Source organism: Rhinoraja longicauda, chromosome 18 (assembly GCF_053455715.1).
Source record: "Rhinoraja longicauda isolate Sanriku21f chromosome 18, sRhiLon1.1, whole genome shotgun sequence".
Lineage (NCBI taxonomy): Eukaryota > Metazoa > Chordata > Chondrichthyes > Rajiformes > Arhynchobatidae > Rhinoraja > Rhinoraja longicauda.
The window spans coordinates 6,621,163-6,638,193 of NC_135970.1; the positions used below are offsets into that span (position 1 = coordinate 6,621,163).

Genomic DNA, 17,031 nt, shown 5'->3' on the forward strand with positions numbered 1-17,031 from the left:
CCTCTCATAAACTGAGGATATAGTTCCAATCTCCCAACCTACCTCATTGCACCCTCGCACATTTTTTCATCTGTACTTTCTCTGCTGCTGTAATGTTATAATGCTGTAACACTATATTCTGCACTCTGGTTACTTTTCTCCTTGCACAACCTGTTCTATTTATATACGAGTCAATTATACTTGTGTATAATATGATTTGATTGGAAAGCACATAAAGGTTTTCACTGGATCTCAGTACACATGACAGTAAAAATACGATACCAGGGCTAGTTATGTGATAAGTGACAGAGTTGAAGGAAATTGAAATGATTAACAGTGTCCTGGAAGAATCCGTGCCAAGTATTTGGGATGCAAATTGCCTGCCGACAGCGCCCCAAACTCAGGATCGAACCAGGATCCCGAAGGCACCAATTGCTGTGCCTCCCTCCGTACCACCCACTCAACAATTTAAAGAACACAGGGGGCCATGGCTCCAAGGTTTCTGATGGCACAGAGAGATTACAAAGAAACATTTGTATACGCAAATGGTGCAAAATACTCTGACATATTGAGTTCAATGCAAGTAAGCACGAATTTAACCACATTGCACCAAAGAAAGGGATGAATTTGAGAATTATTTAACCAGACAGCTGTTAAGAATAGGATATGTATTCACAAAATGCTGGAGTAACTCAGCAGGTCAGGCAGCATCTCAGGAGAGAAGGAATCGGTGACGTTTCGGGTCGAGGCCCGTACAAAGAGGACAGCAGTCAGCCTCAAAGAAATCCTTCCTACCTGAATATAAGCAGAAACAGCAGCAGATGGTCAGGTCGGGTGGTGAAGAGGAGAGTAGTGATAATAAGGAGTCAGTATAGTTGGGTGGGCCAGTACAGTTCTCTGCAGCTTTGAGTCCAACAATTGGGCTGCTCAATGCCACAGTTAAAGTAGTCCCTTTGAGCCGACAAAATGTGCAGGGAGGATCTGCAGATGCTGGTTTAAATGGAAAATAAACACAAAAGGCTGGAGTAATTCAGCGGGTCAGGCAGCATCTCTGGAGAAAAGGAATAGGTCGAGACCCTTCTTCAGACTTCTTCTGTCTGAAGAAATGTCTTGACCCGAAACATCACCTATTCCTTTTCTCCAGAGATGCTGCCTGACCCGCTGAGTTAGTCTGGTTTTTTGTGTCTCCCTTTCAGCATATAGTTATCGTATGTCATGCAGGAACCAATGAGATAGATAGAACAGAAAAGCAGGTCTGAAATATTCTCTCACCGCAGACACTGCCTGACCTTATGAACATGTCTTGACATTTTCTGCATTGGACAGTCAATGCACACAGCCCACAACTATATATTAAAATAAAGTTTACAGTTGATCTGTATACTTTCATTAACTCGGTAATTGAAAATCTAAATACAAACTGCAGATACTAAAAATCTGAATCAAAAACAGACAATGCTGGAAACACTCAGCTGGTTGGTTTTAATGTTTGTAGGAAGAAACTGCAGATGCTAGTTTACACCCAAGATAGACACAAAATGCTGGAGGAACGCAGCGGAACAGGGAGCATCTCTGGATAGAAGGAATGGATGATGTTTCGGGTCGAAACCCTTCTTCAGACTGAGCTCAGTCTGAAGAAACATAGAAAATAGGTGCAGGAGTAGGCCATTCGGCCCCTCACCGCCATTCAATATGATCCAAAATCAGTACCCCGTTCCTGCTTTTTCCTCATATCCCTTGATTCCATTAGCCCTAAGAGCCAAATCTTTCTTGAAAACATCCAGTGAGTTGGTCTCCACTGCCTTCTGTGGCATAGAATTTCACAGATTCACAACTCTCTGGGTGATTTTTTTAAAAATCTCAGTCCTAAATGACCCACCACTTATTCTTAAACTGTGAACCCTGGTTCTGGACTCCCCCAACATGGGGAACATTTTTTCTGCAACTAGCCTGTCCAATCCCTAAGAATTTTATATGTTTCTTTAAGATCCCCTCTCATCCTTCTAAATTCCAGTGAATACAAGCCCAGTCGATCCATTCTTTCATCATATGTCAGTCCCGCCATCCCAGGACTTAACCTGGTGAACCTACGCCGTACTCCTTCAATAGAAAGAATGTCCATCCTCAAATGAGGAGACCAAAACTGCACACAATACTCCAGGTGTGGTCTCACCCGGGCCCTGTACAACTGCAGTAGGACCTCCTTGCTCCAAAACTCAAATCCTCTCGCAACATGCCATTGGCTTTCTTCACTGGCTGCTGTACCTGCACGCTTACTTTCAGTGACTGATGTACAAGCACACCAGGTCTCGTTGAACCTCCCCTTTTCCTAATCTGACACCATTCAGATAATAATCTGCTTCCTGTTCTTGCCATCAAAGTGGATAACCTCATTTATCCACATTATACTGCATCTGCCATGCTTCTTCCCACTCAACTAACCTATCCAAGTCACCCTGCAGCCTCATAGCATCCTCCTCGCATCTCACTCTGCCACCCAGCTTTGTGTTATCCGGAAACTTGGAGATGTTACATTTAATTCCCTTGTCTAAATCGTTAAAATATATTGTAAATAACTACACTATAGTAGTCTATAGTAGTCCAGCACTGAGCCTTGCGGCATCCCACTAGTCACTGCCTGCCATTCTGAAAAGGGCCCGTTAATTCCTACTCTTTGCTTCCTGTCTGCCAACCAGTTCTCTATCCATTTCAATACTCTACCCCCAATACCACGTGCTCTAATTTTGCACACTATCTCTTGTGTGGGACCTTGGCAAACGCTTTTTGAAATTCCAGATGCACCACATCCACTGGCTCTTCCTTTTGCATTCGACTTGTTACATCCTCAAAAAATTCCAGATTAGTCAGGCATGATTTCCCCTCATAAATCCATGCTGACTTTGACCGATCCTGTCACTGCTATTACATCATTAACAATCGACTCAAGCATCTCCTCCACTACCGATGTAATTATAACTGGTCTATAATTCCCTGTTTTCTCTCTCTCTCTCTCTCTCTCCTTTCTTAAAAAGTGGAGTTACATTGGCTACCCTCCAGTCCACAGGAACTGATCCAGAGTCGAGAGAACATTGGAAAATGATCACTAATGCATCCATGATTTCTAGGGCCACTTCCTTGAGTACTTTGCGAAGGGTCTTGACCCAAAACGTCACCCATTCCTTCTTTCCAGAGATGCTGCCTGTGCTGCTGATGGGTTGATGATCATATATCATATATATATCATATATATATAGATACAGCCGGAAACAGGCCTTTTCGGCCCTCCAAGTCCGTGCCGCCCAGTGATCCCCGCACATTAACACTATCCTACACCCACTAGGAACAATTTTCACATTTACCCAGCCAATTAACCTACATACCTGTACGTCTTTGGAGTGTGGGAGGAAACCGAAGATCTCAGAGAAAACCCACGCAGGTCACGGGGAGAACGTACAAACTCCTTACAGTGCAGCACCCATAGTCAGGATCGAACCTGAGTCTCCGGCGCTGCATTCGCTGTAAAGCAGCAACTCTACCGCTGCGCTACCGTGCCGCCCTAGAGCAGGCCAAAGAGCCTGCTTCTTTATTGTACCTAAGTCTCTGGGTCAGGCAGCAGCTGTGGGAGAGTAAGTTAATGTTTCATGTCTGTCATGGGTGAAGACAAAAGATTTCTCATCTGAAAAGTGAACTGTTTCTCTCTCCACAGATGCTGCCTGACTTGCTGATGCTTCCAGCATTTTCTGTTATTTTTAAATCTCGTTAAATTATTTGGGAGTCTCTCCACTCGGGTCCATTGGACTGATTGCCACAGGGACCATGGCCTTCAGGAGTCCGAGTCCTCCACTGCCAACTGTGGACCAAGCCTGTCGTCAGGGGGTTTACAAGGAGCAGAGAGTGTCCCTTGGCTTCTGCGAATGCTGATTTTTAAATCTCATTTAGTTAAGAGATACAGCGCAGAAACAGGCCCTTCGGCCCACCGAGTCCGCACCGACCAGCGATCCCCTCACATTAACACTGCCCTACACATACTAGGGACAATTTTACTTTTATATCAAGCCGATTAACCTACAAACCTGTACGTGTGGGAGGAAACTGAAGATCTTGGAGAAAACCCAAGCAGGTCACGGGGAGAACGTACAAACTCCGTACAGACAGCACCCGACGTTGGGATTGAACCTGGGTCTCTGGCGCTGAAAGGCAGAAACTCTACCGCTGCGCCACCGTGCCGCACGTGGGAGGAAGAGCAGATCACTCTCACCTGTCGCCGGCAGTGAGAGCCGCAAGCTTCTCCTCTCCGGCCTGGGGCAGCGACTGATCATCCAGGATTTTCTGCATCTGCAGCTGGATCTCGCACGGTCTGAGCAGCCGGCCATTGTGGTAGAGCCAGACCTTGAAGTAGCGGCCCTTGTGGTACACCACAACGTGCTTGCTGTCCTTAAGGTGCTGCAGAGTGTCTAAGAGAGATGAGGGACGTGTCAGAGAGGAACAGTAGAACCCTCGAGCATTCTCGCCGACGCTACTACGCCAAACCGAGGGAGGGAGGGAGGGAGGGGAGGACACCAGAGGAAGACACCCAGTGAGGAACCGCAATCTCTGAGCCCTGTGTGCAAACAAACTGTGATCGGTTTCAAATGACAGACGTGGACAGACACAGAACTGCAGACAGCAGACGTCTCATGCTTGTTCAAACCACTAGTCCATCAGCAAAAGCTGGCTTTCTGAGTGCCAAGCGAGCGGAGTGCTGAAGGGAGGGCAGCGGGCAGCCGGAGAGAGGAGGGTACGTGAGCTGTAGCAACCAGGGACAGCGGGTGAGGGCTGGCAGTCAGGCAGGTGGATGAGAGAGAGAAGCTAGTCAGATGTTGAGATAGTGTGGGATAGGGCTGGGAGACAGGGAGCAGGCACAGATGGGGGTAGGGAAGGTGGAGCAGAGACACAGGAGAGGGTAGGAGAGCAGAGACACACAGGGAGAGGGGGTGAGTGAGGGTGAGCAGAGACACAGATGGGGGGAGGGTGGGTGAGGAGGAGCAGAGATACAGACAGGGTGGGAGGAGGGCAAGTAAGAGTCAGCAACCAGACAGATGGAGGGAGATGAGGGGTGAGAGCCAGAGAGATGGGGTGCCACTGGGATGGAGTGGGTTGCAGTGATTGGTGGGAGCTAGAACCTCTCCGGAGAGCTCATCCTTCCAGCGGCCATGTTTGCTGAGGCTTCTTCTCACAACCTTGGCAAGAACTTCATCTGACTTCAGTACACGCCACCCAATGGTGTCTGACGGCAAAGCAATCAAAGGATTCTGGTTCCCAAACTGGAGGGCTCTCCTTGCACAAGAAGAGGCAGGGATCGTCGACTGAACTAACTTTCCGCAGATCCTCTCCGACCACTGGGCCATCTACCGATCACGGCCAGGGAGAGTTTGAGCCAGCGTCTGATGTTAGAGTGGTTTCCCGGAGCACCCTCAGGACGGGAAGCCGGTAACCCCCTCATCTCCTGGGGCAGGGTGGCATGTTCCGTGATCAGCCATGGACTGATGCCCCATCCCTAATCCAACAGGTTACAATGAGTGGCCACAGGGAAAATCCTGCAGGATACCAGGACAGGTCACCAGGTGGATAATGTTATTTAAACCATAGGAGAGGGGCAAAGAACAACAGAAATGTCACACTCCACCCCTCACGGCAGCTCCTGAGACATTAACCCCATCCAGAAGCATTTAACAGCCTATCTCATTGAACATGTCTGCACCAATTTGTCCACCAAGCCATGATTACCCCGTCATTTCACCTAATCTGTACATTTCTAGCATAAAGCAAAAGGCAGCAAGCAGTTAAAGGGCATGAACAAAGCTGGAGAGATTGGTCAGGATGCAACTGTACCTGTCTCTAAACCCGGAATACGACTGGAATTGAACATACGCTCGTACTGGGATGAGCACATAGGGATTGAACTTTGACCAATTAGCTGAAAAGTAAGAGTCAAAAAACACATAGAGTAAATTAAAATAAATTATAACTCAGGCAGGTCAGAGGGGAATGAAATGGAGTGGATATGCCAACAGAGTTCACATTGTAACAGGAGGTTCTAGGGACACAGAGAAAAGCAACAGGGGGGAGAGATTCTACAGAGCCTTTTAGACGGACACATAGACAGTAAAACTTAACAAACAGCCCAGAGACATGACAGGTAGTTACACGAGTCCCTTGCAGATGCAGGATTTGCACAGTGATGTTGCACCCAAATCTATTTAGGGGGGGTGCAGAATCATCAAATTGGAGCCACATCCATCCCCTTAACCCGGGCCTGCCGACTGAAATTAGTTGGAATTAGCTCGCGAGGGAGAGGGGGGTGGGGGCTGTGGGTCTCTGAGACTAGGGCTCCCCTACCCACGGCGGTCACCTGGAGAGAGTGCTGTAAGCCTGTCCCAACCCCACTGCCGCTGTCTTACCTGAATGCTGGCTGGGGATGCGCGTCGTGTTAAACATCCACTCAAACTGCATGGAGCAGAGGGGAATGGCGGTGCCTGGCAGGCTAATCTGTAGTGCCTCACAGTCACACGTGGAAGGAGAGTGGGCGTGGGGTTGGGTGGGGTGGGTGGGGCGGGGAGGGGGGAGGTGGAAGAAAGACTCCAATTTAAGAAAGGAAAGGGTGGGGGGAGAAAGAGGAGAAAGGAAGAAACACAGAACAAGGAGACAGCAAAATCAGACAGGATTAAGAAACGATCAAACCATGGAAAGTTAAATACTTTAGTAATTACGCTAAACGGAGGCCGCATGAAGCTGGGAGCGTGTGATGGGACAGTACGAGGGGTTTTCTTCTGTTTGTACCCTGGCAGTATGCGATAATCATGGTCAGTATAGGGGAGTGAGCCATACTATGAGGTACTACCTTAACATCAGTCGAGATGAGTTCCTAGTTACCTGTGTATATTTACGTTGGTGACCATAAAAACATAGAAAATAGGTGCAGGAGGAGGCCATTTGGCCCTTCGAGCCAGCACCAGCATTCATTGTGACCAAGGCTGATCGTCCCCAATCAATAATCCGTGCCTGCCTTCTCACCATACCCCTTGATTCCGCTAGCCCCTAGAGCTCTATCTAACTCTCTTAAATCCATCCAGTGAATTGGCCTCCACTGCCCTCTGTGGCAGAGAATTCCACAAACTCACAACTCTCTGGGTGAAAACGTTTTTCCTCACCTCAGTTTTAAATGGCCTCCCCTTTATTCTTATGGCATCTCCCCAATCTCCAAACTCAACAAGGACGAGTGTGAGCCCGATGGTGCAGAGACCACGAGAGGGGGACGAGAGAGGTGAGAGACAGGGGAGAGTCCTAGGGCGGGAGGTGAGGGCAGCAGGCGGCTAAACAAAGGTTCTGGGGAGGAGATGGTGGGAGGGGCTGAGGGAGAAGAGGCAGCCGGAGAAGTGAGGGAGGGACACAAGGAGAGGGAGGGGTGGCACTAACAGGAGAGAGGATGAGCTTCAGGATGGGGGGGGGGGGATGGATCAGTGAAGACTCTGAGGATACGTACAGGATGGATCTCCTCACGGTCCAGTTTACGTCTGTAGAGCAACATGACGTGGATGGTGTTCCCTGCTCGAGCTGCCTGTATCTGTGTTGGGACAATGTACAGGTAATCCTGAAACAGAGACCCACATCCAGTCAACAGTTAGTAAGGGAAGGGCAAAGCTAGTCGCTGTGCCCCAGAGCTCAACCAACCACACTCCAAACGCTAGCTCCCAAAGTAGTGGAACGCATTGTATTCTCACCTGTCCTTCCTGAACGTCTCAGTCAACGAGATTTCTTCTTCTTGCCAAGGCACTGGAAGTGTTTCCACACAGTGACATTCTGTGCGATGGCAGCCATGGTGAACTACCAGTCTCGACCTGCCTGCAGCTTTGGTGTGGTTGGCCACACCGCCACCATCCAACCACTAGCTCTGCACAAGGCCTGGTCCACCCTGTCACATGGACACCTCCAGTGGTGGGTTTCACTGCACCGTGAACTCTACAGATCCACCCTTCCTCATCACCCTTCCCCCTCCCCCATCTACGTGATGACTCTCAGCTACAGCGTTCAGCTTCGACGGACGCCAATCCCACCCGGGTCTGCCTCGCGCCTGCCTCTCATCTCACCAGCAGACATTTCTCTCAACCAAAGAACAGGAAGACCTTCGAACTTGCCGCATACATAATCCCAAGGGACTCAAACCCATCCCGCCATCTTGCATCAATCAGACTTATCTCAGACATTGCAAAATCAGAATCCAAGCTGAGCCCAAGAAGAGCTCGGGTCTCGGCTACCTACTCACACGATAAAAGTCCCCCCTTAAATCTCTCCTCCTCCACCTTCAAACCCCCATCTTCTGGTCTTCTTTTCTAAATGGTTTTGTGCAACCTGATCCAGATATAGTTTAACTCCCCTGACTTTACCCAGAGACGACCCTCACACGCAAATCCCAAACCATACACAATATTCACCTCCTCCCAGACCCCAACACAGCCAAAGGTTCCCCAGCCTCGTTGTAACTGCCCTGCCCATCCCCAGCACACAGCTCACTCACCATTGTAACTGCCCTGCCCATCCCCAGCACACAGCTCACTCACCATTGTAACTGCCCTGCCCATCCCAGCCTCATTGTAACTGCCCTGCCCATCCCAGCCTCGTTGTAACTGCCCTGCCCATCCCCAGCACACAGCTCACTCACCATTGTAACTGCCCTGTCCATCCCCAGCCTCGATCCCCAGCCTCGTTGCAACTGCCCTGCCCGTCCCCAGCACACAGCTCACTCACCATTGTAACTGCCCTGCCCGTCCCCAGCACACAGCTCACTCACCATTGCGTAGTAATTGCTGTTCACCATGATGGGCCCACGTCCACGCAGGTAAATGTACTCCTCCCACCAATCACTGACCTGCGTGTGAGATTACAGTCAAACCCTGAAGACCACACTTGCCCATCAACAAGCAACAGCGTTGTCCAGCCCCTGCCTCGGGGAGACCCCCCCCCCCCCACGGGCCGGTGGCACATTACCCGTGCCCACGGTCTAGTGTTAACCAAGCGAGGGGTAACACAGTGGGAAGTGCGGATTGCCAAATGTCGATGATTGAGGTCTGAACAAAACGCACAATGACAGCTATCCAAGTACAAGAGGCATCATGGACGATTTGAAACTTTCCACAAATGGCACCTGACTGCACATTACCCGCAGGTAGTCTGCACCACAAGTCTCTAGCCCAAGAATGGACACAGTGGAGTCTAGTTTTAAAGTTGGAAATTCTTTGCAAAACTGAATCAGTGTGATGGAGGGGTTGTTCCACATGGGATATGCAAACAGTGTGTTGGGGGCACTTGAAGGAAAGAAAAAGATGAAAGCCCCCTCTTGTTTTCCATAAATGTTAGGAATTTGGGTGAGAATGTAGGCGACATGATTGGTAAGTTTGCGGATGACATTAAAATTGGTGGTGTACTGAACAGTGAAGAAAGATGTCTGAGGTGACAACAGGATCTAGATCGACTGGGAAAGTGGGCCAAGGAATGGCAGATGGAGTTTAACTCAGGCAAGCAGAAGTCACGCATTTAAGGGCATTGTAATGCATTTAAACTAGGGCAAGGCAGATACAGTGAATTGCAGAGCCCAGGAAGAGAGCGACCCAAGAATCAAATATATAGTTTCCTGAAAATGGCAACAATGGTAGACAAGGTGGTGGGGAAGGCATGTAGCATGCATGCTTTCATTCGATAAGGCATTGAGTACAAGTTGGGACGTCATATTACAGTTGTACAATACACTGGCTAGGTCGCACGTTGTGTTGTGTGTAACTGGGGTCGCCACTGTTCAGGAAGAATGTGATTAAGTTAGGAAGGGTGCAGAATAGATTCACAAAGGTGTTGGAGGGCTTGAGTTATATGGACCGACCTGGACAGACTGGGGCTGAACCCCCTGGAGCAAAGGAAGCTGAGGGGTGACCTCACAGAGGTACATAAAATCATGAGGATGGGTGGTCACAGTCTTTTTCTCTAGGGAAGAGGAGTCTAAAACTAGATGACATAGGTTTAAGGTGAGAGGGGGAAGATTTAAAGGGATGTGAGGGGCTGCTATTTCACAAAAGAGCTGTCAAAGGAAGTTGTAGAGGTGGGAACAACCACAATGTTTAACGTAGTTGGACAGGTACATGGATAGGAAGGATATGGGTCAAACATAGGCCAATCAGATTGGTACAAATAAGCATCTCAGCCAGCATGGACAAGTTGGGCTGGAAGGCCCATTTCTGTAATGTACATAACTCTATAAATCATTGCATCTATGAGGAAAAAGTAAGGAAAGAGAACGAGCAAGATCAGTGAAAAATTCCTTAGATCCAAGGACTAGTACTGCTCATCGTCAGAGTCATTCAGCACAGAAACAGGCCCTTCGGCCCATCATGTCCACATCAACCATCAGGTCCCATTTACACCATTCCTACACTGATCTCATGTTATTGTCCCCACACTCCCATCAACTCCTTCCATAGTCTGACACAACCACACACCACGAGCAATGTAAATTAATCACCAGGGACTGGGTATTAATCACCCTGTATCTGGACAGTAATCTCCCAATGATTTGTAATAGCATCTAGTGACTGGCCATAAGTGTTGCCCCTTTCTGCTCTAAAACCAGAATCAAGCTACAGTCAAAGACAGACATCGCTATCTGGAACCTTTACTCACGTAGTTGGTGGCCCACCAGGATTTGAGCTTCAGATACCACTGAAGCCTTGGTCCCACCTTCAGCTCAAAGTCCTTCGCCAGGGCCTGCATTCGCTTGAACTCTTCGTCATTCAGGAGAGGTCGGACAGACTCCAGATACTGAAGAAACAAAAGCAGGTCACTGCCATCGCAACCCCCTGGTAACCCCTGAAGCACACATAACCCAGTGATGGCTCAGCAGTGGGATCCAACAGCTTCCACTGTAGATGATCATACAGTCACACATCAGTCAAGGCCATTGTCTAAGGGAAGGACACGATAACACTGGAGTGAAAATGTTCTGATTATTGAGCACTGGAGAGAAAATGTTCTGATTATTTACAAAAACACAGGAGGCCATTTGGCCCATCATGTCCATGCCAGATCCTAGTCGAATAATCTCAACATCCCGCTCCCACCTCCTTTCCTCCCCAAATGGTCCTGTAATATATTCTCTCTCCCATGTATGTTCGTACACAACCGAAGAGTTTGATGGTGTTGTTAGTCCCATGCAGCCCAGAGACAGGCCCGACGGCCCACTACATTTATTCCGACTGTTAAGTACCTACCTACACTAATCCCATTTTCCAGATCTTGCTCAGTTGCCTTCCAGGCTTTGGTGATTCAAGTGTTCCTCAAAATGCATCTTAAATGTCGTGAGAGTATCTGCTCCAACCAGCCCCTCACTCTCTTGTTTCAAACTATGTTTCAAACTATGCCTCTCATAATATTGTACACCTTTATCAGGGGCCACCTCAGCCTCCACAAACCCAGCCTATCCTGCCTCTCCTCATAAGTGAAACACTCCATCGCAGGCAACATCCGTGTGAATCCTCCCCGCGTCCTCTCCAGCACCATCACATCTTTACTGTACTGTGGTGACCAGAAAGGCACTCAGTGCGTCAGCTGTGGCCCAACAGACATTTTATAAAAGATTTGCCAAGACCTCCATTACCCCATAATCAAAACCCAGGATAACAAACGCAAGTATCCCAAATGCCTCCCTCACCACCCTATCTATTTCTTTGGATTATCCTATCTCTACTTCTTTGGAATCATTGGATTATGTTCCTCAATACTCCCTGTGGTCCTACTATTCACAGTATAGTAAGAACTCCAAAGACGTACAGGTATGTAGGTTAATTGGCTGGGTAAATGTAAAAATTGTCCCTAGTGGGTGTAGGATAGTGTTAATGTACGGGGATCGCTGGGCGGCACGGACTTGGAGGGCCGAAAAGGCCTGTTTCCGGCTGTATATATATATGATATGATACGATATGATATATGCATGACCCTCATGAGACCTCCCAAAATGCATCACCCCTCATTTATCAAGTGCCATAGTTACAATAGTGAGCAGGAATGTTTTCAGCAAGAGAATGATGTTGATGAGGTGGTAAGATCGACAGCACATGAATCATGCATTTGGCCCAACACATCCATGGTTAATCCATCTCCCCAGACCATTGTCTGGCAGGTTCTGGTTCTGAAGTTGTTCATCCATTGTAAAAGTAATGAGAATTTCTGTCCCCACTGTCCTTTGGGGCAGTGAACGCAGCCAACACCTACACCTAGTCCACTCCACCCTGAATTATTTATTTTCTCCGATACCTTTACCTCCTAGCTTCGATGTATGCCTCCTAATGACCAACTTCTCTGGCTCATTCATGAATTTTATGTGCCTCAATACATTCATCCCACTGTCTCATTTGTTAAACAGGAAACCACTCTGTCTTGGTTAATCTCGCCTAATAATAAACCCCCTGGTCCTGGCAACATCCTCGTAAATCTCCTCCACGTGCTTGCTCATGCTGTCTCAACCTGTGTGTGGCCACAGCTCTTCACAGTATGGTCAACATGGCTGGAATCATGTTCCATAGCATCTGGATATTATGCAAGTGAAGAATCAGGGAACATAATTTGCGGTACACGGGCTGAAATGCGATTTCAATTGGGAACTAGAGAACTAATTAAAAGTTACTTTGGAAATTGACAGAGAAAAGAACTGTGGTGGGTTTAAACCACAGAGGGAGGAGGGGGAACCCTGTTTCTATGTCACCTCCCTGCAGGAGGTGGCACCGAACCTCCAATTTCTCAATACTAATCTCTCTTAAGAACACAATTTATCAGTTTCACTACAACACTCTCTGTGTACACTATTCCACACCACCTGCAGCAGGCTACACACAGATAAAGCCCCATCTAGGTTGTTCCTGTTGAATGTAGCTTTAGAAAATTCAGACAATGAATAAAGCATTGGACAAAAGTCATAGGAAGGCTAATCCCCTGAACTAGGGTGAATGGCTTCTGACTGGGGGAGTGGGAGCAGTAATATCAGGACCTCGTTTGTCAAATTACCCAGTGTGAGACAAGCTGAAGCAAGTTCCTGAGACACCTGGTCTGCTATTCAGACTGAATGGCCAGGTTGACCAAATCTAGGGAATGGAACTTTAAATACTCCACAACACAAGCCACAGCTCTCTCTTGCCCAGGATGCTCCATGTTCAAATAGCCACAAGTTTAAGATATATATACACACACACACCTTGCTCATGGTGTCCTTCACAGCCGGCACGGGAAGTCGAGGAAGGGACGTCTGGAAACTGTACGTCAGTGGCTTGCGGCCAGAGAAGATCTTCACTATCAACTGTGAGGAGGAGTGACAACAAATGGTAAGAAATAAATTCACTGCCTCGGAACAAGGAGACCAGCACCAAACTCAACCCAACCCAACCAAACAAAGAGGCATCCCCAACCTGAAATAACTCAACAAGGAAACAGGCACCAAACTGAGAGACTCAAGTCCAGGCCCAAAACCCAAACCATACCATCCCAATCCAGACCCAATCACAATCCACCGCATCCTAATCCAGATGCAAACCCAAACCGTACCATTCTGACACTATACCCAAATCCAATCCATCCCATCGGAAAGAACCCAGGAGAACCCAGCCCAAACACAAGATAACTGAATAGGAAACTCTACAAAGACAATTGGGACACCACATTAAATTCCAACCCCCCACTCCAGCAAGCACTTTGATCTAACGTAGTTGGAAAGTTATACCGTCTGCTTCGGGGATTCCTTACTCAACCCTCAATTAAAGAATCATGACAGCTAAGGAGCCGACAATGACCATCGCTCTCCTCAGAGCATTTTAGATTTTTATATTTAGATTTAGAGATACAGCGCGGAAACAGGCCCTTTGGCCCACAGGGTCCGCGCCGCCCAGCGATCCCCGCATATTAACACTATCCTACACACACCTTTTTTTAACATTTGCCCAGCCAATTAACCTGCATACCTGTACATCTTTGGAGTGTGGGAGGAAACCGAAGATCTCGGAGAAAACCCACGCAGCTCACGGGGAGAACGTACAAACTCCATACAGACGGCGCCCGTAGTCAGGATCGAACCTGAGTCTCCGGCGCTGCATTCGCTGTAAGGCAGCAACTCTACCGCTGCGCCACCGTGCCGCCCATTCCCTTCACCTCTGCCGCTACCACTATCAGATAGCTTCATCCGTGCCGCTGAAGGTTCTGCCCTTCAGCTCGAGAGCTTCCAGAGGGATCCCTCCCCATCGGCTGCTTCCACCTCCCAGGAACCTCACCCAGATTCCAGAAAGCCTGCATCACGGGCAAATCATGAACCGTTGCATAGACTCTGGGGAAAACAATCTACTCTCCCTCCCACACAACTACGGAGAGACATTGGGAGCTCAAGACCAAGAGGGGGCAGACTCACCATCCAGAGCTTGACCCTGGTTGGGGTTTTGCCATGTTGGACAAACATCCATCCGTGATAGGAGAGCAGCAGCTTCAGGGTCTGGCGCATGGTGAAGACCAGGGCGATCCACAGGCCGGTGCTGAAGAGCAGACCACTCAGGATGCTCTCACTCTGGTTAGACAGGTAGCCACTGCCAGAGAAACAGAATTAATGTAACAGCTAAAACACAGGAACGTCCAGTGCAGAAGCGAGCTGGTGTAGCACCTACTTTGTAGGGAGGTGGCACCTGATCTTCTCGATCATTCCCAGGGATGGGTCAACGCGGGCGTACATTGTTGCAATCACAGCCACCACCACGAACAGCCAGCTCGAGGGGCTGGCTGGATATACTCCTGTCAGGATTCCATTCTGTGGAGAAATATTGACACACAATTCAACATCGGCAAACCAAAGCCCCTCTTCACAGGTCCTGCGTTTATTTAACTTCTTTCGTGGCCCCTGGGCCTCCAAGCCCACTACACAGTCAAAGAGTCATAGAGTGAATAGTGTGGAAACAGCCCCTTCGGCCCAACTTGCCCACACCGGCCAACAATGTCCCAGCTACACTAGTCCCACCTGCCTGCGCTTGGTCCATATCCCTCCATACCTGTCCTATCCATGTACCTGTCCCTGTTTCTTAAATGTTGGCCTCAACTACCTCTTCTGGTAGCTTGTTCCATACACCCACCACCCTTTAGTCAAGTAAGCACTTCATATTACCAGCATTGCAACAACTTGACACAGTAAGTGTGATCATGGTTCTGTGTAGGGTGGAGCAATGGCCAGAATGTCAATCTCCTCTGCATCCAGTGCATTCATGTCCTTCCTACAGTTTGGCAACCAGAGTTTTACATAATACCTCAGCTGTAACCTAACCAAAGTATTATGCAAAGTATTATGAAGTTGTATCCAAATATCCAAGCCCTTAATTTCTATGCACCAAACAGCTTCTGCATCACAGGTGGACCAGTCAGAAGTGTACCAGTGCCCCAACACTGTGTACATAGCCAGTGCTCCAGAGGAGTGTACATAACCAGTGCCCCAGAGCAGTGTACATAACCAGTGCCCCAACACTGTGTACATAACCAGTGCCCCAACTCTGTGTACACAACCAGTGCTCCAGAGAAGTGTACATAACCAGTGCCCCAGAGCAGTGTACATAACCAGTGCCCCAGAGCAGTGTACATAACCAGTGCCCCATAGCAGTGTACATAACCAGTGCACATAACCAGTGCCCCAGAGTAGTGTTTGTAACCAGTACCCCAGAGCAATGTACGTGTCCAATGCCCCAGTGTAGACAATAGACAATAGGTGCAGAAGTAGGCCATTCAGCCCTTCGAGCCAGCACCGCCATTCAATGCGATCATGGCTGATCATTCTCAATCAGTACCCCGTTCCTGCCTTCTCCCCATACCCCCTCACTCCGCTATCCTTAAGAGCTCTATCCAGCTCTCTCTTGAAAGCATCCAACGAACTGGCCTCCACTGCCTTCTGAGGCAGAGAATTCCACACCTTCACCACTCTCTGACTGAAAAAGTTCTTCCTCGTCTCCGTTCTAAATGGCCTACCCCTTATTCTTAAACTGTGGCCCCTTGTTCTGGACTCCCCCAACATTGGGAACATGTTTCCTGCCTCTAATGTGTCCAATCCCCTAATTATCTTATATGTTTCAATAAGATCCCCCCTCATCCTTCTAAATTCCAGTGTATACAAGCCTAATTGCTCCAGCCTTTCAACATACGACAGTCCCGCCATTCCGGGAATTAACCTAGTGAACCTACGCTGCACGCCCTCAAAAGCAAGAATATCCTTCCTCAAATTTGGAGACCAAAACTGCACACAGTACTCCAGGTGCGGTCTCACCAGGGCCCGGTACAACTGTAGAAGGACCTCTTTGCTCCTATACTCAACTCCTCTTGTTATGAAGGCCAACATTCCATTGGCTTTCTTCACTGCCTGTTGTACCTGCATGCTTCCTTTCAGTGTAGTGTACACCACCAGTGCCCCAGAGCAGTGTACATAACCAGTGCCCCAGAACAGTGTACATAACCAGTGCCCCAGAGCAGTGTACGTAACCAGTGCCCAACAGCAGTGTATGCAACCAGTGCCCCACAGCAGTATATGTAAACAGTGCCCCAGAGCAGTGTACATAACCAGTGCCCCAGAGAAGTATACATAATCAATACCCCATAGTGTATGCAACCAGTGCCCCAGTGTATGTAACCAGTGCCCCCAGAGCAGTGTACATGACCAGTGCCCCAGAGTGGGTGAAAGTGGATGGGATTCGAGTCAGTGCCCAGGCACGACCAAAGGCGGACTCACCTTGTACCGTCGGAAGCGCTTCTTCCATGACCTGAGTCCTGACAAGTAGACTTGTTTCAGGGCTTCATGGCTCAGCTGCAGGTCGATGCCGTCAGGGGTGACGGTGAACTGAAATGCCACAGCCTGGTGAGCCTCTGCCATCTCGCCTCGTCAGCCCTGAAAGAGACACGGATGTCTTGTTAACAGCTGTGATGCACAATGCAATCCCCTGGTTAAGCAGTTAAAAATGCAGCAGGCACTTC

The 17,031-nt window shown here is 48.7% G+C and overlaps 2 protein-coding genes across 6 annotated transcripts in view; both read right to left on the bottom strand.

The window, feature by feature from the left end:
* Window positions 1–17,031, bottom strand: part of LOC144602214 (oxysterols receptor LXR-alpha-like) — a 442,571-nt gene that overhangs the window by 247,753 nt on the left and 177,787 nt on the right. The window lies entirely within an intron of this gene.
* Window positions 1–17,031, bottom strand: part of cpt1ab (carnitine palmitoyltransferase 1Ab (liver)) — a 66,331-nt gene that overhangs the window by 17,722 nt on the left and 31,578 nt on the right. For 4 of the 5 annotated variants that reach the window (XM_078415021.1, XM_078415018.1, XM_078415020.1 and 1 more), the window contains 9 exons: window positions 16,790–16,945; window positions 14,697–14,836; window positions 14,447–14,618; window positions 13,247–13,348; window positions 10,684–10,821; window positions 8,807–8,884; window positions 7,502–7,609; window positions 6,420–6,507; window positions 4,238–4,433 (listed from right to left, as the gene is read on the bottom strand). In XM_078415021.1, coding sequence (XP_078271147.1) covers window positions 4,238–4,433; window positions 6,420–6,507; window positions 7,502–7,609; window positions 8,807–8,884; window positions 10,684–10,821; window positions 13,247–13,348; window positions 14,447–14,618; window positions 14,697–14,836; window positions 16,790–16,930 — 1,163 coding nt within the window. In that variant the 5' untranslated portion in view covers window positions 16,931–16,945. Of the gene's footprint in view, window positions 1–4,237; window positions 4,434–5,850; window positions 5,936–6,419; window positions 6,508–7,501; window positions 7,610–8,806; window positions 8,885–10,683; window positions 10,822–13,246; window positions 13,349–14,446; window positions 14,619–14,696; window positions 14,837–16,789; window positions 16,946–17,031 lie in introns of all 5 variants that reach the window. The other variant, XM_078415022.1, reaches the window with a different exon arrangement.